The following is a 27166-nucleotide window of genomic DNA, read 5'->3' as shown; positions in this document are numbered from 1 at the left end:
TTCTGGCTTCCTCCTTTCTGTGCATCTTCCTGGCGCCTTCTTTTGTATGTGTGTTGTCTGCGCTTAAAGGTAATTTTACCCTGACACAGGGTGGGTTTTGGCTTCTCATTTATGGGGTGGGTATTTTGGGGGAGGAGAGGGTGGTCTGAATCCATGCAGGCTCTCCAGAAAATGGGGTTTTCTAGGTGGCCATTGATCCTGTGGTGGGTGATGGTCCAGCTGTGACTGGAGGGGGTTTTCTTGGTATGGGAAAGGGTTGGGGTTTTGAGAATCTGTACTATGGGATAAGCACAGGTGTCTGTGTGCCTCCCCAGCTGCCTCCACACACGTTCGACAGGATGTAGGAATCCCACGGAAAGTAAAATTGCAGCAAAATTCTTGGAAAAAAAGAAGACTGGGTGGTGGAAAGCCCTTTCCCATTCTTTGTATGGAGGAAATACTGCTAATACACCTTTAGTATAAAACTGTGCATTTACAAAAGTAAGCGAGGTAGCAGAAACGTGTCATGTTGCTCCCAGAGTCCTTTATTTAGCCTGTGGCACTACTCTCTAGCTCCCTGCAGGGTACTTTCTTTGGGGTGGATACTTTAACAGCTCCCATCCTTAACCATGCCTTAACCACACACAAGCATCCTGCTGGGCTGGTGAGGCTGTTCCTGCTGTCGTATTTTTTGGGGGGCCAAGTTGTCTTCTGCATCACCCTTTGGGGGAAGATTCAAGGCAGCACCTTCTTCACCAAGGTCCCAAATTACACTCTCTGTGCCCCAGCATCCCATAGCACAGGGCTGTGAGTGTATGGCTGTATGGTGATGGGAATGGGATTGAGCCCTGTGCTCCTCCCCTTGCCTTGAACATGAACTTGGGACAGGTGGTTGATGCTTAATTGCACCTCTTGTTCTCAGCTGAGGAAGCATTTTACCCACTCCCTTCACAATTACCCAGTTGAGAACAGGGCTGAAACAATGGGTGTTTTCAGAGGATTATGGAAAATATATGTAAAAAGGGCTATAATGAATTAGAAGGAAAAATCCTTCCTTTCCTCTAGACACTTCTTTCTGACTCTCTGCCTAAAGCCTCCTTGCTGAGCCTGCTTTGCAGCCACCTAAATGCCCTTTCCCAGCTATGTGTGGTAGAAAGGCTTCCTCTTCAGACCAGTCGCAAATTGCGACTGAAATCTTCAGAAGCTGAGTTTGCTGTTTATGTATTTATATAAAACATTTTGGCTTTTAATCTAAGCCTCCCAGGAGGAAGCGAATCCCTTTTCTGTGTTTACACACACACCCTTAAAATGTGAACAATTATACAGAAAGGTTCACCGAATACAGGAAAATGCAGGTATCGGTCCCAAAGGGCTTGCTGGGCGCATCAGGGTGTCAGGAACCACCGACTGCTCTGAAACAAGGCAGCCAAAAATAGCACCAGCTTTTTGAAGTGCATTCCCTTTTAATCAAATGCCAGCTTATGAGACAAGCCTGCTCCAAAACGATTAGTACGTCTGCTCACATGCCACGCTTTTCCCTTGCTTCCCTATAACTGAATTTTAAGGCAATCAAAATCAGATTAGCCACAACTCTCTTCAAACACAGCCTGCAGCAAACGAGCTAACCGAGATTTACCCTCACTGCATCATTTAGCACAAGGTTGTAGCAACCCAATTATGGTGAGTAAGCAAGGGCTTCTTTTCCCTCCTGAAAAGCCGCCTCATGAATCAGGAGTGTCTGTTTGGGTTTCTTCTGCCCTTTCCCAATTTCCCTGTGCTCTGATGCTGCTCACACCAGTCTTTGTCCTCCTTACCCCCCTCTTTTTTTCATTTTGCATTTTAGTGGACCTATTTGATCTCTCTAGATTATCCTTTTTGCTAAGCTGGAGTAAAAGATCCTCTACCTTTGTGTGAGCCTGGTGCTATCAGAGCAGCCCTGCCTTGCTCCCTTTGAGACGCCTCCTGCAGCTCCTCCAGGGGGGTTCACCCTGCTGGCTCCTGTGGCTTTTAGGCTGATTCCTGACCCTGTTTGTTTACTGATAAAGAGGCCGATTTGTAGGATTTGAGGCACAGAGAGAACAGCTTTCCCAAGCTCACGTGGATCATAGGGCCTGTTAGTCACTGGGTCCTGGAGCTGGTGCAACCCATCTGGGTGCCCAAGGGCGTCACTTGGTCATGAGGAAATGGTGATCTTGGTTTGCTCCTTGTGGCTCTGCTCTGCCCTAGTGCTGGGTGTTCAGGGACTGTGTCCCTCTCCTGCATGAAGGGCTTTGAGGAGAACACGTGGAGGAAGGCGCTGGGCAGTCCCAGCCCTGCTGCTCTCTGCTCTGAAGCACCTCCAGGGTCTCCTCCTTCCGTGGTGGAGATGATGTGGGTCAGTGCCTCTCCCAGCTGCCTGGAGGTGCCTCGCCATGTCTTTGGAGGGAATGAGATCTGGGGCTGGGTGCTTCTTGAGGATTAGCCCCCAAAACTCAGAGGTTCTATCATGTTCCTGCCTCCTTGGCCAAGGACTCAGTGCAAAGATTCCCCCAGTTGGAGCTGAGCAGTCCAAGCCCAGCTTCTTGCTTTGCTGAAAACCTAAAGCTTGTGGCCTACAAAAGCTTCTTGCTCTTGAGAGCTGCTCTGAACTCACATGAGGTTTTTCTACGAGGCTCCTGGGACATCCAGGCCTGTATGTAACACAGCCAATGAATCATCTGTGATGGGGTGATTGCTGATCCAAAGCTGGCTGTGTGCATCAGCCCACGTGTTTCTGCAGCTGGGAAGAGTTGGATGACGATTTGAGGACCAGCGCTTCAGCATCCTTTGGCCAGCAGCCCTTGCTTGTATATAGCGAGGCATCTGCTCTCCTGCTGCCACACAGGATTTGGTTTTGCTCTGCCTATCTTGCTCTGGTGCTGAGAAATGACAGAGGGTGCAGGCGGACATGTCAGTAACCATGAAACGCGTGAGGTGAGGTGAAAGGGAATATGCACGCAAATTGGTGAAGACCATTGCTGGCAGAGCTATTAATGGCTGAATTACCCCATCCCCAAGCCACTCCTTGGAGCTCTCCACCAGCACCCGGGCTCCCAAGGAGCTCGTGGTGGGCTGGACTTGCTGAGGGTTTCAAAACAAAGCAGGGGCCTTGCACACAGAGCACTCCTGGGTTGGCCTCAATGGGAGCCTGCCTGGGGAGAAACAATTCAGGAAACTGGGGGGGGGAGAAAGCCATGTCCAGAGACTCCAGAAGGAACACCAGCACTGCAGATCTTCATCCTTGCAGGAGGACTGGGGCCATTTCCTCTCCTGTGCCTTCTCCCTCCCTGCTCTTTTCCTCCCTTCCTTGCTGAGATGGTGCAAGAGAGCTGCGTCTGCTGGGGCAGCAGTGCAAGGGGGCTGCACAGGCTTTTTGTATCTTTATTTTTCCCCCTTTTTCCTCCCCATCCTGGCCTGCCCACAGGCTGGCATGGCCGGGCTATTTCGCTTTCATAAGCTGCATTATGTAAGCTGCGTCTTGAGCAGGGACGCGGTGCCAACTTGGAGGCCGCAGCGGGAAGGAGCCACATTCCTCTGCCTCTGGGCTTAATCCCTGCCTCCAGCCATGGCCGGGTGGCAGGGAGGAACAGGAGGGCTGTGCCCAGGTTTCTAATCCCCCACCAGGAGCCAGCTCGGTGGTGCGGAGCCGTCGTTCCCTTTGTCAACAGGCTGTGCCCACCGCTCCGCTCCTTGGCTGCTCGGGGAGGTTGGCCCGGGCTTGCACACCACGCCTCGGGACCTTCCTCTCCCGCTGTGCTTGTTGAACTCTCCGTGCCCCGTGGCTTCGGTTATGCTCGTTCTTAAAGGCTCGAGGGGGAGAAAATGGAAGTGGAGACTTTACAGCTCTAGGCCAAAACATAGTGGCATGAAGGGCTGAACACTGAGGAGGTGGGGTGCAGAGCCTGGGGAAGGCCACGCTGGTGCTGCTGACTGCTTCTCCACACTGTCCCACCACTGACTGTCCCCCAAGGGTGCCACATCTGCAGGAGGACTTTCTACCCTTGTCAAACCAAGGCTAGGTGGAATGGGCTTTGGGCAATCTGATCCAGCAAGACATGTCCCTGCCCAAGGCAGGATGGTTGGAATTATGTGACCTTTAATGATCCCTCCCAGCCCGACCCATTCTATGATGCTACAGCCCAGGGAGCCCTGGAGATCCTGCACCCAGCAGGTTGAAGGGAGCGGGACAGCAGCGGGTGCCTGGCAAGGTGCTCATGGGCTCCCCGTCAGCCTGAGCCAGCTCCTTCAGCCCCTGCACCCAGGACTGGTGAGCTTCAGCACCAGGCATGGGCCACCCAAGCTCAGAAGAAAAGGCCCACTTCTTCTCCTTGGGTTGAAGCTGACAGCAGTCATGCCTTGCCATGTGCTTTCGGGTCTCGTGGGTGGGTAAGACTCCAGAGTTTTTGCTGGCAGCTTTCCCCAGTGCTAAACATGCTGTTAAAGTGAGAATTAATGATCAGATCCAGGTCCGGGCTGCTTACTCCTCGGTGCAAGCTGGGTGGCTGTAGCCCATCCTCATGGCTTGCGGAGATGCTGAGCAGCTGGTGGAATGGCTCAGCTGCTTCTGCCCTCATCCAGATCTTGGCCAAAAAGCCTAAAATAGTGGGAAAGGGAGCAAGTAGGGTCCTCTTCCCTCTCTGAGCTGAATGTGTGGGATTATGGAGAGCACAGAGACATGCAGGTACTTGGTGCCCTTCAAATGCTGGGACTGACCATTGCTTCACCCCCAGAAGGTGCCGTGCTCGACTCCTCTCCTTGGCTGGGGGCCCTGAGCCACACATCAAGCTGAAGGTGGGGGAGCTGTGCCCAGGCGGTGCTGTGGGGATGCCGGCTCCTTTTGGGAAACTGCCCTGCAACAGCTGGGCCTGGAGCAGGGCTCAGCCCGTCTCAGGAGCTCAGAGGCCAGGGCTTCAGCTGGCTGAATCGCCGAAAACTATGCGCTTGCCCTGAAATACAAGATATTTTCAGACTATTTTCCATCCAGACAGATAACACATGCGGGGTGATTAACTGGCTCCATTTTTTCCACCTCTCCATGTGGCTGGCTCTCCTGGCAAGGTCTCCATCCGCTCTTTAAAATGCCTTCACTGCGGCATGGATGCCTTCCCTTCTGGCAAACAACCGTGCCAGTGCTCAGCGAGCGACACTGCCACTGTGGGCTGGAGACCTGGGAGGAAATATCTCATTAAGAGATTAGGAGCAGTGTGAGCCTCTGCATGGGCAGGCACGGACCTACGTGGTCCTCTCCAAACAAAAGCCAGCGGTTGTCCACGTTGCATCTTGCCAAGAGGCAGCCTGGGCTTGCTGGGCTTGCTCGAGCTGGAGGGGATCGTGTCATTGCAATGCGGGGCTTCTGCTGGTCTCGGTAAAACAGAAATCTCTGCAAAGGTTGGGGTTTTGGAAAGGCTCAGCACAATCAAGGTAGCGATGCCAAGCAGGCTCTGCAGAAGTCTGCAGATCTTGCTGGCACCCGGTGGAAAATGCTCAAATGAAATCTAAAGCAAATGCTGCAATACTTGTCTTTTTTCCCCTTTGTTGTAAATAATGGCAGGCCTTTTTTTTTTTTTTTTTTTTTTTTTCCCCTCTGTGGGTGCTATTTAAGCAGCAGCTGTATTTCAACCAGCTGGCAGCACTTTGGGAAGAGATCAAGTGTTCTCAGCTAAGCTGGGCCAGACCTACGGCTGGTGGAAATTGGTGCAATTCTGCTTGGCCTCGGCACTGGGCTGCTGGGTACCAGCTTTGAACTGGGCTCCCAGTCTGGTGACACGGTTCTTTGGGGGATTTCTGGGGAGGAGAGATACTCTTTGCGCAGGAATAGTCATGTATGATGTTACTGGTGTCTGCTGGAGGAGGAGGGCGAGGAGCTGGGCTGTGCTGGGTGGGATTTTGGTTGTGCAATGAGGTCTCTGAGCTCTTGTTGCTGGACAGTCCTCCTCTGAAACATGCAATATGCGTGCTTGTTTCAAACATTGGTAGCATGGAAAGCAGAGAAAGTGGGAGCAGATGTGTCTGTGGGTGCTGCTGGTCCTTTTCCTTGGCTTGGGCAGGAGCTGCTCTGTGGGCACTGCTGCCTGCGGGCACCTGCCCTGTGCTGCTGCCTCCCATGTAAGCGCTGCCCCGTGCCCTCACCGTTCCCTGGGCTGTCCCTGCCATGGGGCACCTGTGTCCTGAGGAGGTGCTGGCCCTCTTCTGGGCATCCTGCTGCCCTCAGAGCTTTTTCCTTGCTTTGCACATCCCCTTCTTTTGCTCCACAAGCGTGCCTTCCCGGTGAGTTAATCGTGCCCATGGATGGCTTCTTCTGTCTGATTTGGTCCAGCTTTCCTAGGAGCCGCACAGGGCTTACTGCCTTGCACGTTTCTGCTCCATCTCTAGGTTTGGCTGGGTGTGCTGGGCTTGTAATTCATTTGCACGGGCGCGCTTTTTCCGCTCCGCTGACATCTGCTGATCTCAGATTGCGTTCCAGCCATTAAACCTGATGTGGCAAGAGAGAATCGAAAGAGGGGGAGACACCTCATTAATTTTTACTCCACCCTGCATCCTTCCCATCGCTTTGCTCTTGCACAGCCAGGGAGGAATATTGTTTTGCTCACCCCAGGGGGAAAAGAGATGCTGTTTAATCGCCTGCCACCACATCGCACGATTATTGGTGTCGGGAGCTAACGGGGGCTGTGCATGGCTGTCACTGCACAGCACTTCAGGCGGGATGCTGCGTGCTCAACCAGCCCAGGTTGCTGCCCCATCGAAGCCCTTGCCTTTGATCCCAGGAGGAGGACCAGGAAGCGCTGAGTAACGAGGCCAGGCAGAGCATGAGCATGTTCCTGCAGCCTGTCGTCAGCGGAGCGGGGAAATGATTAACTCCGTGGGCAGGACAGGGAAGCACAGCCGCCTGCAAGAAGCCTCTCACCCACTGCTGGAGCCGGTGCAGCAAGCAGGCGGCTCCACGCTGCAGCTCTTAACCCGTGCCTACACTCAGTGTGCATGACCCCGCCGGGTGCCAGCTTGGCTCCTGCTGCTCCCCTGGGCACGGGGAGGGGACGAGGACAGTCGGGAGCTCGTGGTGGTGGCGGAGGCGTGAGCTGCCAGGCGAGCCCAGCTCCCGGCTTCCCAGCTGCCGAAAGCAGCCAAGCAGAACTTGGGCAGCGCAGTCCCCCCTGCTGGGCACCCACTTTCCTTTTTAATGCCCCCAGCTGATGTTTTATAGGAGTTGCAGATGTTTGGTAGCCAAGGGCGTTTTTTTCCAGGGTGGGCTTTCTCCACGGGGGGAGCCGAGAGAGCAGACAAAGAACACGATGATACCCTCCAAGTGGTCCTCTTTTGCTGTAGCTATATCTGGCCCCGGTGCTGAGGGGAGATTTATTTCTCAGTGGGATCCCCGCAGGCAGACAGACCGTGTCTTCTGATCAGCGCTGGCACTGGGCAGGGCTGGTGTCAGGCTCCGGGCAAGGCAGAGTTTGTCAGGAGAGGAAAGAAAACAAGCAGCGTGCAAGCAGAGACACAGCCAGCACCGAACCAGGTGCCTTGCTCCTGCTCTGTGCTTGGCTGGGAGGTTTGTGGCTCCGTCTCGGAGCTGTGTCAGCAGCAATTTGGGATTTTCCTAGCTGTCTCGGTAGGAGATAATTCCTTTCCCTGCAAACTCCAAGTGCTTGACACCTTTAAGCCTATTCCCTGTGGCTTTCCCATGTAAACAGGTCTTAAAGCGAGAAGGTAGAGCACGTGCAGTGCTTTGCACAGCTCTCAGCTCCACGGCTCTGGGAAAGGGGCACTTTGGGTGGGAGATGGGCAGGGATGGGGACAGGGCTGGATCCCTGGGGCCGCATCCTGCCTGGATCGCTCCCAGCTCCGCTGGAGGCTTTTCTGCGGAAAGGTGACCCCACCTGGGAGGTGCGACAGCGGGGCTGGGACCAGGCAGGAGAAACAAAGGCCCTTTTGTTGTGCTTCCCCTGCCCTGCCGAGCTTCCTGAACCCGTGCCAGCGAGACGGCTGTGCTGTCACGAGGTTTGGGGGAGGCTGGCTGCGCAGAGCTCCCCAGCCCCAAAAAACAGCAGTGGGGCGCACAGATAGGGCCAGCAGGATGGGAACTTCTCGAGGAGCATCCACGGGAGGTCCTGGTGGGGAGGGATGCGTGGCCATGGGGTTAGTGGGTGATGATGCATTGCCTCCCGGGACGGGGTGAGCGTCAGAGCATGAGTGGGCAGTAGGTGGGTGTGATGCCAGCGTGGAGCTGCCTCTGTCACCAGCATGCCGACCTTGCCCAGCTCACCGCTGCCTCCCCTCCCAGCTGAAGGGCACGCTCACGTGCCCGGGGGCATCACGAGTGGGCGTCTGGGCTGCTGGTGCTGCTCCAGAAGGGGGGTATTGAGTCCTTCCAGGTCTAGGATGCTCCTTGGCACAGGGATGCTCAGTTCTACCTGGGATGCAAAAACCCCATCCCGTGGGATTTTGAAGCAGCTCTGCCCTCCAGAATGAAATCCACTTAAAATCCATCCCTATCTGGGGGGCTGGAGAGGATCCGTCAGTCCTTCGGACAGATCTCTTTCTGTGTATTTGGAAAATCCCCGGGATGGTGAGAGTTAATCCTTCATCCCAGCTGCTGCCCTCCTGCGCCCAGCAGGAGCAGGGCTTGTGCTAGGCCAGGGGCTGCTGGCAGGGTAGGAAAAAAGCATTCAGACCTTTTACCTAATTTCCAAAGGTTTGGACCTGACGGCCCTGGCAACACAAGCTGCCGGTGGGGGGATCGGTGATGCGGGGCTGTCCTCCCCACCAGCCCCAGCCAGCATCCTTGCTGGTGGGATGCCAACTGTGACCTCTGCAGCAAGGTGTGCAGGGGTCTAGGGTGCACTAAGAGTGTTTAAAGCACAAAAATCACCCCTATTATCTTATTTTTTTTCTTTGATTTGACCCAGGAAGGTCTGCTCTCATGCACACCTGATTATAAATTAGCAGGGTGGTAAAAACCCAGCGAGTTGCCTTATATATTTACATAACCACAGAGAAGTGCGAGGGGGTGGCACTGTGCAGCCGGAGAACAGGGTTTGACCCTGAGGAGCTGGAGTCCCAAACCACGTTCCTTTGGCCAAGGCCAAATGAGTCTCTGCAGAAATCTCAGGGATTCTTGGGAAACTGAAGCAAAGACGTGACTTTGGGCAATGAAGACCGAGTTTGCAAAATGTTCTTGTTATGCCCGTAGCTTGCTAATTTTCCTTTTGGGTTTATTAGTGGATTGATTAGTGGATTTATTACTGGATTTATTAGTGTTGCTCAGTTATCAAGTCCGTCTCCAAGCCCAGCCCACCCTGGAGGAACATCACGAAGTCTCTGCGGGGCAAAGACCCCAAGAAACTCAGCTCTGCTCCCCACGGGTGTTCTGAGTGACCAGAACCTTTTCTCAGGGAAAAGCTGGGCATTTTAGGAACGACGGATTGATTTAAATAGAGTTAAACTCCATTCCAAGGCTCTTCAGGATCAATCAACGCTTCAGTAGAGCATCTAAGCTTGATTATGAGATGGTCTTAAGATAATCCCATGCAGTAGGCAGCACCTTCCTTACATCCCTGTTTCTTGACGGGCCACAAATTCAGCAGATCATAATTTTAAGCGACTCAGGGAATCCTTACAGCGGCACGGGGTTCCCCTCGTGGTGAGAAGTTTCTCACAGCAGGGCTGGCGGCGTTGCTGCCGTTCCCAGCCCGTGCATGGCCGCGTGCGCTCGCAGATTCCTTCCTAGAGAGACGCGCATAGTTGAGTGCGTTGAGTATTTGTCTTTGAGTCAGAATTGCTATTTAAGAAAAAGAGGGTTGATAGACTGTGGACAAAGCTACTTTTGTGTTTCCTAGAGACTTGCCGGGCTCAAAAGCTTTCTGTGCAGCATCCTTGTAGCACTTGAATCCTGCTGCAGAGCAGCGAAACCCATCTCATCCCTAGGGAGCTGTGTGCGGAGAGGATCAGCTTCCCTCCAGTTTTAATAGGATACAGGACTGGGCATTAGGCTGTTTGCATTATCTTTGTATTCTAATTTGGGGTATAAAGGAATTGGCTACAACTGTCTGGCCACATACATCAGGTCTGAACGTGATGGGTCTGGATTTCTGGGGAAGGCAGTTGCAGGGGAAATGATGTATGAAATGCTCTCGTGACGTGTTGTGTAGGAGCAGTTCCACACCGTTCCCTGTCCCTCCCTCCTCATTTATAGGGTAATTCGCATGGATTTATGCAAAAAAAACCACCAAAAACGTGAAAGCTGGGAGCATCTCTCTTTGCCCAGGGGCAGGAGCCTGCAGGCACGGGGCAGACAGGAGCTGGATTTCTCTCTTGCACTCAACTTTCTGTTCGTAAGGAGTCCCTGGAATATGAATAGGATCCTTATCAAACCAGGTTCATCCAAAGGACAAGGCCATATTAATTGTTTGCAGAACTCCAGCAAATAAACAGCATTCCTCCTGGTTTCTTATTCGGCTGCTTTGGCTCCTGTGGCCATCTCAAGCAGGGCCCACGGAGCTGGGCAGCCTGGGGTCAGCGCTGGACCATGCCCAGCATCCCAGGTGCGAGGTCGAGCACTATGGAAACATGCTTATGGGGGAAAAAAAGAGCATCCTTCTTATCTGGGGGTCTGAATGCAGAGGGGAGAGACGCTGTGAGCAAAGCTTTTTTGTGGAAGCCATTTACCATGCTCTGGGAGAATGGGAGACAACAAGGGTGATAAAATGCAAGCGTGGGGCTTGGCTCCCGTCCCAGGGCAAGGATGGGCAGCCTGAAGGACTGGAGTGCAAGAGGCCAAAACCATCAAGACTTCTGAGAAAAAAACAGGCGATACAAGGCATTGCCAGTGCCTCCATCATCCCCTGACATCTCCACCGCGTCTGGCGTGTCCTCTGTGGCCAGGCTGGCCATCTGCCTAAAGCGGAGAGAAGAATTTGCGTCTTCCTTTGTCTCGAGGTGGCCAAAAATCCCCAGATTATCCCCAAATGGGCTGCCCTGTGCAGTCATCGTGGCTCCCCCCAGCACGTCTGGGTGGTTTCTGGTGGGCGGCCAGGGGTCTGCCCGGGAAGGAAGGGCACTCGATGGGCACAGCCCATGGCAAAAGCTCCTGTCGGTGCTGGCCGCGCTGCCGGCTGACCAGAAGGGCTCACGTCTGCAAAATTCCCATCTAGGGCTAAATTTAAACACCCAAATGTAGAGTTCGGAAGCCCAGAAAGCAGCCCAGCCCTCATCTGCAGTGGCTGCCTCTCACCAGCCCTCCTTTTGGCAAGGAAGGAGCTTTTGTTTTGCTGGGACTCCGGGCCAGCTCGGAATAATACGGCCAGAGAAACCCTCCCTGCCCCGGCACAATGAGGCAGTGCACTCGGTCCCCAGCTGGGCGGGAGGGGAGCACCCCAAAAAGCACCCCAAAATGGGACAGAGGGGTCTGGAAGCTTTCTCCTGGTGCTCAGCCAAAGCTCAGCACCACGATGTGGGAGCTGGGATGAACTGGGACGGAGCGGTCCCATCTCCACAGTGCTGGGAATCGAGGAGAGGACTATTAGGGTCTATTAGGGTCTTGCGCAAAGCAGCCCTATGACCCAGTCTGGCCATGCTAACCCCATGGAAAATGCCTACGGCAGAGCAATGTCCCCCCGCTGGTATTTTTAAGCAGTTTGCTGAGGACAGGGAGATAGTGGGTGCTGACAGGAGCCTGGCTGCTAGCGGGGCTCGTGCCTGGGCTTATACATGGGTTTGTGCTTAAGGGGAGGTGGGAGGGAGGGTGGGTGACGGAAAGGGGGCAGGAGCACGCAGATGTGATGGGGACACCGAGCTAAAAGTGAGTGTCCAGAGAACTCACACGCATATAGCCACACGGGTGTCCTCCCAAATCACCGCTGTGCCAGGGCAGGCACGCTGCGGATCAGCCCCCTGCCTCCTGCAAGTCTTTGAGAGGTTTGGGATCCTGCATGTGTAAATACAACCAAGGGAAACCTTGGGGTCAACTCAGGATAGTTAACAGCCTGTCTTAAAAAGAGATCTTGAACAAAAATAGGACGATGCAGACACACGAAGCCTTCGTGTGCCCTGCAAAGGGGTGATGCTGCGGGCAGGACCCTGCTGCTGGCTGCATGATGCCCGTCCAGAAGGGCACGGGGTAAGGCTGAGGATCCCTCTGAGCAGCCCCTGTAAGCACCCAGCGTCCTCCCCCCTTGACCACAGAGGGGCTTGAGGGGCTGGAGAGGGGCCTCATCCTGTGCCAGCACGAAGGCTGGAGGAGGTGGGTCTTGAAATGGAAGCACAAAGCGCACAAAGACTGGGACAGCTTTTCCCAGGACCTCTCCTCCCTCCAGCAGCACTGCTTGGAGGCTAACAGGGATGAAAGAGAGGGGAAAAATGAAAGTTGCTGCTTTTTTTCAGGGCCTCCCCAGGAGTGATGCCCACCGGCAGCCTTCCTGCAGCAGCACGGCCCTGGCACGGCGAGGGGACGCATTGCAGCATCCTCTGACCCCACAGAGCCCCGGGTCTGTCGGTGCCACTCGGGGCTCGCCCCTGACTCACATCCTTGATTCATCGCAGGGCAGGGCTCAACCAGCAGCGTGGGCTGGGCTCTTCCAGCTCCCTCGCCTCGCTCCTGCCGGAGTCACCCTTTCTGCTTTGAATTAAGAGACGGGAAGGCAAGGCGGGGAAAAGAATCAGCAATAAAAAGAGATGGAGCCAGCCCTGTGCTGGAGCCCAGAGCGATAAGCATGCAGCAAGGAGGAGGAGGAGGAGGAGGGATGGGGTTGGCCACGGTCACGTGCGGGGATCTGCTTTCGGCACAGCCGGCGTGTTTGTGGGGCAGGGAGGGTGCGACATGGGCCCCGGCTTCCAGGAATCCTCCGAGCACAGGATATGCGGCGGGGAGCGAGTAAACATGATACAATAGCTGGCCTGTAACTCGATCGGCGCCCTGCGCTAGCTGCTCCCCGCCCGGGGACCTTGGCGGCTCCTCGGGGTGTCAGGGTGCCGTGTTATGGGATGTGGGGTGCGGGGTGGTGGGGGAGCCCCTTTTGGCACAGGGATGGGCGAGCTTGGCTGCTCTGGCTGAGCAAAGCAGGGAGCACGGGGGGGAACCCCCAAAAATAAATCTGGGTGCACATGGAGCACACAGGCTGGGCGGCACAGCCACGGGAGAGGATTTCGGAGAGCAGCTGTGGATCTCCAGCTATATTCTTCAGCTCACACTGGGGAAGGATGGGAGCAGGCCAATTTTTCAAGCCCTTGGCTTGATTTCTTTGCTGCAGGCGCAGCGGGCAGGGGCTGGCCGACCCTCCGCAGGAGCAGGGTGGGTTTCTGACCACCCGATGCTTTATTTGTATTTTTAGAGCGCGCCGCAGGCACGAGGTCCTCGCGGCAAGTGAAATTCCAGCCCGCAGCTCCATGTCCCCGTCCTGCTCCTCCAACAGCCAGCAGCTGAGCCGGGGCTCAAGTGTCCTGGGGCATGGAGGTAGGGGCCACGCTCCGGGTGCCGAAACAGCGTCACCCCGTCCCGGGGAGGGGTGGGGACCTCGGGGACGTCAAGGAGAAGGCCAGAGCGTACTGTGCTGGCTGGAGGGACCGATGAGTCGGCAGCGTGGTGAGTCAAAAGCTGGGAAGGGCAGAGAGCTAGCAGAGGGAGATGCAAGGGGGTTAAAGCCGGCCAGCACATCTCCTGAAGGCATCTCAGGGCTTGCTGATGTAATTCTTCTACGGCCTCTTGTCTCTCTGCTGAGAGCCACGTGGGCTGCGGTTTTGGGCTGAGCACCGGCACTTTTTGCTGACTGCAGCCCGAGTGGCAGGGTGCTCATGGGCTGCAGGGAGGTTTTTGGGTGCCGGCATCACTTGGGTGTGATGCGGGAAGGGTGCGTGGCCGGCAGCGTGACACCGCTGGCTGCGCACAGACCTCGTCGCCAGCACCGAGGTGACACATCCCGCCAGGGCTGGGGCTGGACGGCAAGTGACTCAAGCAGGCGGCCGTCCCAGGGCTTGAATCACCACCTACGGAGCTCGCCGTGGGCTTCCTGGAGAAGCGGGGCAGCTCTGGAGCACCCAAAGCTTCCCCAAAGGACCAGATCCGTACCACCTCCCTCTCGTGGAACAGGGAGAAAACCCAATATGCTGCCAGCAGCAGTGACAGGCATGTGGCACACACCGGGAGGTGTCAAAAGATGCTCACGTCAGCTTTGCCAGCAGCCCCGTGCCTCCTGCCCTGGCCGTGTAGGGAAGAGCACCCGAGCGATTTGCCTTTTGGAGCCTTTTGTTTCGTGGGCCAGCTCTCACCTACAGCAAAAACCGTCTGCAGGAGCAGCCAGGAGAGAGCTGTGCCCTTCCTCCCCGCTTCGAGTGACAGGTACCAGCATTTCCCACTGCTCCTGCACGGGAGAAGTGCCACGCTTATCTTTAGGGGCGCTCGTGCCAGAGGGAACATGAATATGAAATATCCATTCACTTGAGGGTTGGTTTGGGGAGGAAATTTAATTTTTTTTTAAGCATTTTTTTTTTGAATACATCTCTTTTTTGGCAGCCAGCGCAGCATTTTCCACTTGCTCCACAGCGTGCCTGGTGGTAGCTTCCCAAAGATGCTTAAGGATGCGCATCCTTGCTCTGTGGTCCTCCTTGGCAATACCAGCACGAATCTGTGCTGGGGGTATAAATCTTGCCTCTCCTGGAGGTCTGGGGCTTCTCTAGGGCTGTCGTTCCCTCTCTGAGTGTTTCTGGGGAGAGGAAGCTGCGGCTAACCTCACCGCAAGCACAAATTAGCTGGGTTTTGTTGCTTTTTGGGTTGGTTTTTGTTTTGTGCTGGGCTCGAACAATAAAACATCTGTTCCCGAGCCTGGCAGCTGGAGCAGAATGAAATGACGTGAGCATCAATTATCCTCCGGGATGGGGAGGATGACAGGAGAATGGTGCAGATTTCCTTAACGCGGAATAACAAACGAGAACAGCTTGGCTAGGTGTTTAGTGCTCCCGGACAGCGTCCAAATAGCAGCCCTGCTCCAGCCCTCCTGCTGGGATGCCCCAAGTCGTGCACGGCGGCTCCCTGTGCCCGCTGGGCTCTTTGGTTGCCAAACGCGTGCCACGGGGAGATGCTTCTGCAGTGATCGAAGAACAACGCCCGTTTTGGTGGAAGCCAAATGCAGGAGGATTGCCCGTCAGCAGCAGGAACCTTTCTCAATGCACCACCCCCCGAGCACCCCAAAATTTGGCTCTGCTACCACACCCAAGGCTCTGGCCGGGTCGGATGTGCACCCAGCAGTGCTGGGGTTTGCAGCAGGATGGGATGATGCAGGATCACGTTCCCCGGGCGCAGAAAGGGGCCATTAACGGGAGGCAAGGGGGGGAGCGACTCGGCACAAAGGCTGGGATTTGTTGGCACCCGCGGGGAGCAGCTGCCGAGTGCCAGCCGGCGGCGATGCGCGGGCGCGTGATGCGGCCGCCTGACCCCGCCGTGGGGCTGGCAGAGGGCACCGAGCTGCCCTCGGAGGAAACCCAGGCAGACTCTGATGGGCTGCATGGGCAGCAACCTGGAGGTTTTCTTTCCGAGGTAAGCCAGGCACGAGTGTTACCTCCTGTGGGACTCTCTGCCCAAGAGCCGGGTGCATGCAGTCGCCGCTACGGGTGAGTTTTGTGCTCCAAGGCCACACGGGTGCCACAAATACACAGCACACACACAAAATCCTTTTATTTCCCCATCCTGAATCAGAAAAAAAAAATAATTTCCCTGCATCCTGGTAGCAAAGAGAAGAAATGCAAGTGTGGGAACACAGCAAAATGGTCATGGAGCAGCAGTGCTGAGCGAGCTGCCTCATACCTGCACAGCCAGATGCCTGAATAGCTTGACGCAGGCTTCAGGAAATAATTTGGGCTGCTGCAGCGCTGGAGCCACTAAAATAGCTTCCCTGCTCTCCGGGGAGCTGTGAATTTTTAGCCTGACAGCTCGCAGTGCCCCGAGGGGCGGGTACAGCTGGGCTTGCTTTGAAAACCCGGCGACGTCGAGCGCCCCTCACATCCTCTGCGACGTCGGGGGGCTCAGGTGGTCTGGGGGCACAGCTGGGCTGAGCTAAGCACCCCAAAAATTTGGGCACTGCTGGTTTTATGTGTTCTGTCTGAGGCACGGGACTCTGATCTCCTTCTGGGCTCTAGTATTAGGGGTACCAACAAGACTCACCGGGATGAAATTACCCTTGGTGTCACCTGGGACGTTTAGCACCTCTCTTCTGCAGCTGGGAACTCCCACGCTGGCCTCTCCAAATTGAGGCAAACTGGGACCATCTCCCAAATCCTCACTTGGGAGAGACTGCAACGTTAGGAGCAGAGGCAAAGGAAGGTTTAGATTAAAAAAAAATAAATCATTTTGTCCGAAAACAAGAGAATGCACCCCAGTCTGTCTGTCTTTTGCTGGTTTATGTGCTCTGCTCTAGCCTGTTTTCTCGAGCCTTCCAGAAGCCAGTGTCACCACGGTGTTTGCCTGTCCCTTCTGCAACAGCACGCCAAGCTGGCTGATTTCAGGTAGGTCCAGCAAAGAAACAAATCCCCCCGAGTATTGGGGTCTTACTGCCTGGGCGAAAATAGGGGTGGGACGTGGGTTTGGTAGAAAAAGCCCCCCCTCGAGCTGGCTTAGGGACAAGTCGGTCAGACAGCCGCAGAAGGTGCTAATCCATCCGTGCGGGGCTGGGGACACAGCCACAGGGCTGAAATGAAGGCTCAGCACCGTGCACCCTCCCTGGCTCTCTGGGGATCAGCCCCCGGTCTCTCCCTTTTTTCTTTTGACCCACTTTGCAGTGGCCGACTTTTCCCAACTTGCTGGGTAATCCTAAATCCTAGGAGGCCGACGCCTGAACATCCTTTGAGGACCTTAATCCCCACCTACGGTGCTCTGCTGGCCGTCGGCGCCGGCTGAGCCTCCCGTGCACGGCACAAGGTGCTCTGCAAAACGTGCCCCGAGGAGCACGGGTGCTGGCAACGGGGCTTGGGGGCAATGAGCCGGCAGGGAAGGGCCGGGGTGTGTGGCACGGCATAGGGATCACCACTTCGGATGGCTGGGGTGGGAGAGGCATGATGAGAGGACGAGAGCAAGCTGCTGGGGAGCACAGGGTGCATGCAGTGTGTCTGCCCTGGCTGCACGGGGGCTGCCTCCACCCCCAGCCCCGGCTCAGCATCGCAGCAATCCCACACTCGCTCCCCATCACCCCCTCATTTCAACACCCCCCCCTTCCACCCCTGGCTTGTTTGCACAGCTCAAAATGTTCTGGGCATTATCAGTGTTTGCACTTTTGCCTCTGTTTGTGCTGCTTGCATTTCGAAGGCAATAAAGTCCAGCTCTGTTTGCTTACGAGGAACCTGTATTTTTCTCCCCACCGGGCTTTATTTTTCCCCCCAGCCCCGAGCACCCCACGGCTCGTGCAGAGCATCACCCCGTGGCTCAGCTGTGACCCTCCCAGGGGGGCTGAAGCCAGCAGCTCCCTGGGGACCAGCCCCGTGTGGCTCGTGGCCACCTGCCCTCGCGTGCCCCAGGCAAAGCTGCTTGGCCCCGGCTCAGCCTGGGGGCTTACGGAGGTGCCCGCTGACGGCAGCGGGCACGCAGGTCCCCCCGCTGGTGCCAGGAGGTGTCCCCCCCTCTGTGACAACGCCTCCAGGTGACACCTCCCTCGTGGCGGCCCCAGCCTGCTGTCCTGTCCGGGGGGTTAAACATTAACAGGGGCTGCGGCCAGGGCAAGGCCAGGGGAGTCGCCGGAGGGGATAAGGGGAGGGAGTTGTTTTGGGAGAAAGCAGTGCGCAGAAAGTGTCCCCGCTCTCTGGTGGTCCATGCGCCGGGCATCTCCCACCTGGCTGCTCCTCCATCCTCCTTCTCAGCTCCCAGCCTTCCTCCCCACCCACTTCCTACAGCTCTTATGGTCAAGCAGGTGCTTGCCGAGCTGTCCAGTGCGTTTTCCCGTGGAGAGGGCACTTCTTGCATCTCCTGCCTTCTGTCTGGCCAGGGGAGAGCTTCTGGGGATGCACCAAGGTGGGCTTCCACCAGCCCTGCTGCTCCCGCGCTGCTTGGTGAGGCTCCAGCGTCCCTGCCAAGGGGCTGAGCCCGTTGCAAAACAGCAGCCAGAGCTCTGCCCCTGTTCCTGGAAGGGCAGCTCCTCTCGCAAGCGATCCCTCTGTTAACGTCAGGTGTGTTCTCCGGGGCACACGTGGAAAAGCCTGGCCGATGGCTCAGCAACAGGACAAGGCACAGCCTGAAGGCTTCGCGAGGGGCTCTGCTCCCGAAGCAAGAAGGAAAAAGGTGAAACCCTCTGCTGACCTTGGCTGGAGATCCTGGCAGCAGCCAGCTCCCGAAATGCCTGCTGGCCGAGGCCAGCCCTGCCCTCTCCTGGACACGGCTCGCTGGGAAGCGGCCCGGATTTTGAGAAATGCAGGATTAGCTGTCCGAGGGGGTCAGCTCAGACCAGCCTGTTTGCGAAACCTCTGTGCCGATTTATCATGCGAGCTGTCTTCCTCGGAAAACAGGCTCACAGGGGCCGGGAAATGCACGCTGCTCACTGCCTCCTGACACCTCCTTGGCAGGCAAGCGCTGCCTGTAATTAATCCCCAGCTCTGGAAAGCTGCCTGCGACCTGCCCGCTCCCCCTGGCGAGGGCAGGGCTGGGCACGGGGTGCAGCTCCTGCTCCATCCCGGCCCCCAGCACCTCTCCCCCTGCTCGCAGGTCTGGGCCAGCACATTTTGGAGCCCTCCAGGCTCTGCTGTGTGAATTTCCTTAAGGACTGGCGATGCCAACGTGCTGCGGGCATCCCAGTGTGGCGCAAGCCCAGGGGACGGATCCTACCCAAAACTGGGGAGATTGTTTCTGGAGGTGCTCACCCTGCTCCCTGAGCCTGCAGTCAAGGAGCACGGAGCAATGTGAGCTATGCTAATTGCTGCCTGTAATCCCCGGATTATGTTTTACTGCTCACTATATCCCCCTTCCAGCTCTGTTCCCTACCCCAGGCCAAACCCAAGCACAGCAGGGCTTGGGATCCTCCCAGTTAAGCACTATTTTGTGTTTTACACCAAGTTTTTCAGGCAGTTTAACACACGACACAAGCACCCAGCGGGGCGCAGCGTTCCCCTTCCAAATCCCTGCTCCCATCCCGGGCACCGCAGACAAACATCCCACCCCAAAGCCGAGATAGCTCTGCTCAGCAACCACGTGCCTTTTTCTGGGATGGATATAATGAAAAAGCCCATTTTGGGGTCTTTTCCCCAGCTGCTGGGGTCCCTCCTGCCCCGTGAGCCTTGGGCAGAGCTAACCAGGCACAGATGCAGCAGCGACGAAGGTGACTCCTCGGGAATGGCCATGCTTCATCCCCGGATCCGGCACTGCTCATGCAATTATGGGGGCGAAACGAATGGAGGTTTTTGTTTCAGCAGACACGCCGCTTGCTGGGGGCCTTGCAGGAGATAAATCTCTGCCCTGCTAATTGTATTTCTCCCTCCCTGGCTTCAGATAAATGGCTTTAAGCTCTCCAAAGAGGTTATGGAGAGGGATGGAAAGGAACAAGGGAGAAAGGGGTGCCACGGGCTCTCCAGCCCATGGAGAGGGGTGAACTGGGGGTGTCCCGAGGGTTTCCTGAGGTAGTTTACCATGAAAATCTTGATTTGCTGAGCTGGTGCTGTGGGACACCAGGGGTAGCATTTTAGGGTCTGCACAAGACAGCCTTGTGGGATTTAAAAGGCTTTTGAGGGTGTCTTGCCCACAGCCCAAGTCCTTTTGAGCTTTGCTTTCCAGAGTGAAAAACCCTTGGGAAACTGCAGGTACAGAAGAAGAAAATATCCGTGAAACTTCATGTGAAAACCAGAACTAAAGATATTTTATTCTCTTCTTGAACACGAAGCAGGAGGCACACGAGCGTGTATCAGTCAGGTAACTCTGCTTAGCCTAGCCTGAGCACACTGCAATGAAAAGCTGCACGTGGACCTGCTTGGAGTGGTGGTGAAAGGACATTTAGGAGTCTCCTTTTTTTAATATTTTTTTTCCCATCCCTGCAAACACTCAGCAATAGGGTGTTTGGTCCCTGAAGCTTTTCTCCAAGAAAAGCACACCGGGCATGTTTGCAGAGGCTCACCAAAGTGACCCCGACACGAGGCCAAGGAGGTGAGCCCACCTTGTGGTAGCTGCCGCTCGCTTGGTTTGGCCGTGGTGCTCGGCGTGTGAAATGGTACAAGCTTTGGAAAGCACTAAAAAAGAGAAATAACAACGCATGGCCTGGTAGCCTTCATACAGCCTTCAGTGGACGTGAGCTTTAGGTGCAGAAAGGCTCTCCAGCAAGGTACCCACCCCCTCTCCCTACACGTGCCAAAAATTATTGAAATTCTTCTCATCTAATAGCCAGATAGTGGGCTTGCGCTCGACCGTCTGAAGAGCAGATGCAGCTCTGGCAGGCATCCAGACGAACACTAAATGAGCATTTATATATGTCTTTTTATATATAACAGGGGATTTTTTTTTTCTGCTTCTTGCATCCGCGCCGTTCCTCAGGGTACAACTCTCCGTTTGCTTTTGCTGTTTCAGCCGCAGAAAGGCCAGAGATGGGATCAGGAACAGAAGGAACCTGCTCCTGCTGCTGGGGGCTGTGGGGAAAATGAGAGCAGGGTGCGGTTACTGCTCTGTCCCCATGAGCTTTAATAATCTCTTCACCACTTGGTGTCCCCCCAAAGAAGCTTTGCAGGTGCCAGAGGTGCCTCGAGATAAAATCTTTGCTGTGAGAGGTGGATACAGGCACCTGCTGGGGCGTGAGCATCCTCCAGCGGATGCCTCCAGCTCCCTCCCCACGGCCGTCCCACCAGGACAAGCTGTTTGAGCACGCCGCCAATTTCCTCACCTCCTGGCAATTTATCTGCAGAAGCAAACTCCGGGCCCAGCCCCGCCGTCCGGCTTTTTATTCCTCTCAGTTTTCCAGCCAGCCAAGCCAGGGCCCGAGCAGCTCAATCAGCGCGGCCGAGGTCAGACCACAAATCAGGGCGTAGCCAGCCGGAGCCTCCCGACGCAGCTCCCAGCCTTGGGCTCCCGCGAGTGATTTATTTTCTGCCTGCTGCTTCCTTATTTTCAGCACCTCGTTATTCCCTAGGTCCCCGCTGTGCCCCGTGCAGGATGCCCGGACATCCCCAGGTGCTGGGCTGCAGGAGAGGAGCTGCACGTGCCTGGAGGACAGGGTCTGTGCCTCCACCGTGGCACAGCCTGATTCATTTTTGCCTCTGGGCAGGTTTCCTTTTGCAATGTCACCTCTTTGGGACAGGCACGGGATGTGTCTGGCCATGCACTAAATCCTAGCAGCCAGCCAGCTCGCAGCGCAGCCGTGCTCCAAGCCCAGCTCCTCCGGAGACTTACACGGGAGCATGGTTCATTTTTATCCCTCCAAACCTGCAGCGTGCTTTCTCAGCTTCAGCTACGGAGATCCTGGAGCAGGTGCTAAATTTTTTAATGCCTGCCCACGTCTTTTTCCCCAGCTAATGAGGACCTCTGTGCACACACCCTCTGGGCTCAGCAGAGGTGTCCTGGGGATGATACTGGCTTTGGTGTGAGGGGAGGGATGCACAGAGCTGCCTGCAGGCCCCTACACGATGGGATATTGGGGAACAGGGGGTGCTGAGCTTGCAGTGGGGCTGGGGTGTGCGTGGGGCTCTGCACCTGCTTGTGCAAAGCTTGCTGGCTTGGGTTATTCCTTATCAATGGTGCCATAGCAGAAAAGGGCGCCCATCTCCAAAAGGGCTCCATCCCCAAAGGCGCCAGAGACGTAATAAGCTGCTTTAAAGGTTTCTTTTTTCCCATTTTCTAGGCCGGTGGGAGCGATGGCCGTGTGAACTGCCCCCTCTTCAGGCAGCAGGGCTGAAGGCCTGCTCCCCGCAGCGCTCCCCAAAGCAGCACAGCTCTCCAGCTCCCCTGCGCCATTTGGGGAGCCGGGCTCCCTGTCGGCTCTGCCAAAGGAGCCCTTGGCGATGCCACTGGATGCTCCTGCCCTGGAAAAAAAACACTAAAGCTGTAAGAGTCCCCTAACCTGGTCAAATAAAATCGTTGTGGTCCATCAGATGAGCTGGCGAGTGAGGAAGAGGATGGTCAGCTTCACACAGCCCTGCCCAGGGGGGTTGTGTCGCCGATGTGAAACCATACGGATGGCACCAGGAGGGGGACAAAGGAGCTGCAAAGGCACGTTTCAAAGCCTCTTTATTTATTTTTATTTATTTTTTTTTCTGCTGGAAACCGAGGGCTCGTAGCCCCAGGCAGAGCAGAGCAGCAGGGGAACCTCCAGCATCAGCTGTTTTCCAGGCAGAACTGTCCAGCCTTCCTTGGCATGCAGGCACGGGGGGGGCGAGCCTGACCTCCTGAATTCATCAGCTTTTTTGGGGTTTTGCGGCTTCCCTTGGGGGTGTGAGAGTGGAGACGTTCAAAGGAGACTTGGAGCAGAGGGCACCTGGGGCTGGATGGGGCCAAGGGATTTGCCATACCTGTGTAGGTAACCACATGCACGGGGCAGAGCCACGGGGCACGGATAATGCTTGGTTGCAACACAAACCACATTTCCCTTTTTTATTTTCATATTTTACTACTGGAGGAAGCTTCACTTGGAAGGAAACATCCGAGCTCAGCGCCAGGCCGGCTTTGCAGCGTGCAGCAGGCGAGCGGCAGGGATGCGAGCTGCAGGGATCAGAGGAAAGGCTCCCCCCGGGCAGAGGGGGCTGAGGAGCAACCCCCTGCATGCCAATCGCCAGAGTCATCCCCGTGGTCCTGGAAACCAGCGCCGGGCCCTGGAAACGCTGCTGGGAGAGAGGCTGCACCATAAATTTGAGATGCAAGGCAGCCCCGGAGAGGCAATAAATACGTTGGCGTGCACGTCCACATGCCAGGCTTCTCACCTCTTTGCACTTTGACACCCAGACACGGGATCTGGCCCCTGGAGTATGCCCTGCCACATAACCAGAGCTCTAACTCCCACCCAAGTCCCATCCAGTGCCATTCCCAGGCTCACCCTCCTGTAAATCTTGTTTCTCCTCTCCGATCCCTGCTCGGGCTGGCTCGTGGCCGAGTGTCCGTGGCTAAAGGTGGGTCCCGTGGTGGTGATTTACAGCCCCCACCGCCGTGGCTGGGGCTGGGGCAGCTTAATGAAGTGCGAAGGAATGGGCAGCACGAGGCACCGAGGCCGGAAAAAATACCAGCCTCCCTCCGAATAATTTCCTCCTGACCAGGCATGCCCCGCAGCCCCTAAATCTGTCTCCCAAGGGATTTAATAAATCCCCTGCACTCCCCCCCCCTTGGATCGGAGGGTGTGTGAGGAAGGTGAGGCCACCTCAGGACGAAGAGCTGGTGCAGGGAAGGTGCAGCAGGCCGTAACCCCTGAAATTCTCCTCGTTTTACTTTAGATTTGGGCAAAACCAGCCCATTTCCTGCAGCTCGTGACACGTGCCATACGAAATTCAGCTCCTGAGCTGGTGGTTTGCCTGGTGTTTGCTATAGCTGGCTGTAAACCCTGCCTGTGTCCTGTAGGATCCCCTACACACCGTGCCTGTATCCTGTACCATGGTGTCCTATAAGATCCCCTACACACCATATCCTATACTATGATATCCTATAGGATCCCCTACATACAATGCCTGTATCCTGTACCATGGTATCCTATAGGATCCCCTACACACCGTGCCTGTGTCCTATACTGTGATATTCTCTAGGATCCCCTATAACCAGCCCTGGGTGCCCTGCACCTGCCCCCTGCCCAGCTCTGAATCCACGGTACCCGGAGCTGCGGTGTCCCTACGTGCATCCTTATTCCTCCTGCAACCACGTCGACCCAAACTTGTGTCATCCTCGGCATCCGTGCCGGAGGTGTGCGGGGCCAGGAGGCGGCCGGTGGTGCCGGTGAGCTGTGCACCACGGGAGCTTTTTGGCTGCTGCACATCCCGATGTAACTCGGTGGACTGAAGGAGAGGGGCAAATGTTGAGAAACAGACGATAAAGGAGCAAAAGACCCCAAAACTGTTTCCAGAAGCACCACCTGGGTGCAGATCCAGCACGGCCCAGCTGGCAGCCGACGCGGGGCAGCTGCCACGGGACGTCCCGAGCTGCTCCGTGGCTTTCCTCCCCCTGCACAAACAGTTTATGCAAGCAGCCCCGGGCTCGGCCTCTCCCTGGGGTGGAGCTCCCCACGGGGACATCGTGCCCTCGCCAGGCTCTTGCAGACATCTCCCAAAAGACTGGCACAATCCAGCTCCTGCCCCGCAGTTTGGCCCGCTGCTGGGACGAGGCTTCGGCAGGGTGCGAACCTGCTGCCGAGCACACAGAGCTCCTCCAGCTCCGGCTCCTGGCTCTCATCGGTTGCTACAGCCTGGAGAAACTGTGTGTGAGCAGGCAGCGTGGGACAAGTTGGCCAAAAGTTTGCCAAAGAGCCAAAAATCTGTATTTCTGTCAGGGGTAGGCACCACGACCTGATGCTCCCCATCCCAACCCCGCTAAGCGCAGCTCACGCTTTGCCTGCTGACACCCTCCTTGGCAAACTCACCCACAGACAAGCCAGAAAACCCCCAAACTGTTTAATTATTCTTTTTCACCTTGTAATTATCCTCTGAATCGGAGGCACCTGTGGAAAGCCACGGTTTGGGGGGCTCAGGCTGTACAGAGGGACACGATGGGGTGACCGTCCTCGCCACCCCGTGTGCTCGGTGACACCGGGTGCTTTGGGGAGGGCTGGAGCCCCACCAGCAGCCGCTATAAAACCGCTTCCCGGCGCCTCGGCACGGCTTGATTTACAGCAGCCCAGCCTCCAGCAAACGCAGCAGCTGCTGCAAGCCAGGAGAGGAAAAACAGAGGAGCTGGGAGGGGGTGGGAAAGCAACCAGGGGCTTTTCAGAAAAGATCTGGTTGGACCTGGGGAGGGGGAAGCCCTGCTCGCCTTGCTCTTCTCCCCCCTCCTGCCTTTATCCCGCTCCTAAAAAAAAATCTCTGCTCTGCCTGTGGTGAAAAACAAGGCTTCCTTGAAATATATATGTATTTTTTTGTTGTTTATATTGTGTTTTTTTGGGGGGAAAGGACGCGTGTGCAAAAGCGGGGGCAGCCTCCGAGCTGAGCCCTGCGCCCCCCCCTCCCCTCCTCCTCCTCCTCCGTCCCCGCAGAAAAACAAGCGGCTCGGGAGGAAGAAAGGGAGCAGGGGAGGAAAACATGCCGTTCCCTGCGACGCCGCCTTGGCAGCGCGCACATTGGCCGGGGCCTTGGGGAAAAAAAGGGAGCCCGCTTTGGTGTTACCGGGCAGATTTGGAGATTTTTTTTGGGGGGGGGGGGATGGAGACACCCGTGCGCCTGCGTCGCGCGTGGAGCGCGCACAGGGCGCGTTTTGTGGCGCTGGATTCCAGCTCGCCTCCGCCAGCGCGCTGGGACACGGCCTCAGCCGCTTTGTTTCCATCCCTGGTGCCATCTGGGGAGGCGGTGGGGGGACGGGGATGGCGGCGGGGGGGTCCCGCTCTCCCCCCAGGGTTGTTCTTCGCGGCGAGGTGCCCGGCTGAATGTCCCCTTTGTCCCGGGAGAGCCGCTGCGGGCACCCAGCCAGGGTAGGGGCTGCCCCCGGGGGGGCTCTGGGGGAGGGAGGGGAAATAGGAGGGGAAAAGGGGGAAAAAAATAATAAAAGAGCAGGGGTTGGAAGGGGAAAATGTCACCGTGCAGAAAGGGGATTGAAAGGGAGGGGAGAAGCACGGCCAACCCCTTTGTCTGCTAGGCTTTGGTATCAAAATGGGCATTTTTATAGGGGAAGAGGAAAAAAAACCCTGCTGCTGCCCCAAAATTTCATCCCCCCACCTCCGTGCCACCTCCACAGGCAGCTGATGGACGGGACACGCGGTGCTGTGCGTGGCACAACCCACCCCAAATCCGCTCACCTGCCTGTGGGGCCGGCTGAAGCCACCAGCCTTGGTTCATCCCGGTGCCATCTCCTCCTTCAGCAGCACACGCTGAGACTCTCCGAGGATTTTACACCCCAAAATTACACCCCAAAGCTGGGAAGAGAACCTAAAGTGGCAGCAGGAAAGGATTGATTTTATTCTTCTACGTGTAAAACCCCGCTGATTGCTCTAGGCCAGAGAGCAAGCAAAAAGGAAAACCCCCTCCCTGCTCACAGTGCCTGATGTCCGCTCCATCCTGCTGCACAAGGGCTGGCTCTGGGCCTGGAGCATGAAAACGAGGGGGGCTTTCACCCCTAAAAGTTACTTGAGCAGCCCGAGTTTTCAAAAAATATATTTTAGAGCAGCCCCGATGCCGTGCTGATGGGTAACAAGGGATGGTGAGACCCTAATGTTGGCCCTGGAGTGCCAAGCTTTGGGGCTGGCACCCGTTCAGCTGCTGTTATTTCTTAATTCTGCCCGCTCGTTAGCATGCAGGCCAGAAAATCCATCACTGTCTCGAGCAGCGGGAACAAACAGGCCCAGGGGGCTGGCTACTTTGGAAACCAGCGGGGTGACGTGGGACCCCGTCCTGCTTCCAGCTTCCTGGGGGTTTTTGGGTGATGTCTGCGTGAGTTTTGCTGTGGGATTTCGTTGTTAATTTTCCCAGGGGAGCAGACATCGCTCCAAGCAGCACCTGCAGCTCACGTCCACCATGTCACGGGCACGTGCACGGAGGGATCATCCACCCGGGGGTATCCCCATCCCTGGAGGTGCCCAAGGCCAACTTGAATGGGACTTTGGGGGCTGGAACTAGGTGGTCTTAAGGTGCCTCGGACCCAAACCAGCCGCATAATGCAGCTCTGTGACCCCACCAGCCCCGTACTTTGCTCACCGTGATGCCGCCAAATCCTCCCCGGCCACCAAGCACAGCGAGGCACTGTCCTGGAAGGGGAGGCAGGGAAGGTGAGGGCAGCCTGGAAGACGTGTCCCCGTGTACCTCTGCGAGCCAAGCAAAGCCCAAGACAAAGGGATTTTGAGAGCCGTGCTCATTAGAGAAGAGGGCGAGGTGCTTTTCCCTTGAGAGTGATGTGAGCGTCTATTCAGGGTTCCTCATTAGGACTCAGATGACCTGTGGACCTGTCCCAATTGTCGGCTGGGCTCTCTGTGCTCCTATCAGCTTGCCAATGTCCACTGGGCAGGTCACCCAAGGGAAAAAGAAAAGAGAAAAAAGCACGCAATTAAAAAGCAGGCCCTGCCTTGTCTTCAGCCCCAGCTCAGGGATGCTCTGCTGGGGTGACCCAAGGCATGACCCA

At 56.2% G+C, this 27166-nt stretch overlaps 1 protein-coding gene across 19 annotated transcripts; it reads left to right on the top strand.

Annotated features, from left to right (window-relative positions):
* Nucleotides 1-13337: 13337 nt before the first annotated feature.
* LOC311211964 (uncharacterized protein) lies at nucleotides 13338-24985 on the top strand. 19 transcript variants are annotated; one of them, XR_014618652.1, is made up of 5 exons: nucleotides 13338-13570; nucleotides 16395-16482; nucleotides 16798-19861; nucleotides 19995-20092; nucleotides 21774-24985. XR_014618652.1 is itself a non-coding variant. In XM_084290988.1 (5 exons), the coding sequence occupies exons 1-3, from the start codon at nucleotides 14987-14989 to the stop codon at nucleotides 19729-19731; spliced, it is 624 nt and encodes a 207-aa protein (XP_084147114.1). In that variant the 5' UTR covers nucleotides 13581-14986; the 3' UTR covers nucleotides 19732-19861; nucleotides 19995-20092; nucleotides 21774-24985. The 19 variants fall into 19 exon arrangements, 1 of the variants encoding a protein (XP_084147114.1); XR_014618654.1 differs by having other exon boundaries at nucleotides 13343-13570; nucleotides 19727-19861; XR_014618655.1 differs by adding an exon at nucleotides 15518-15591 and having other exon boundaries at nucleotides 13535-13570; nucleotides 16395-19861.
* Nucleotides 24986-27166: the final 2181 nt, after the last annotated feature.

The sequence above is a fragment of the Netta rufina genome, assembly GCF_964035555.1.
Source record: "Netta rufina genome assembly, chromosome: 8".
Lineage (NCBI taxonomy): Eukaryota > Metazoa > Chordata > Aves > Anseriformes > Anatidae > Netta > Netta rufina.
Note: the sequence above shows the minus strand (reverse complement) of the source record. Positions and strands in the feature narration are given on the sequence as shown.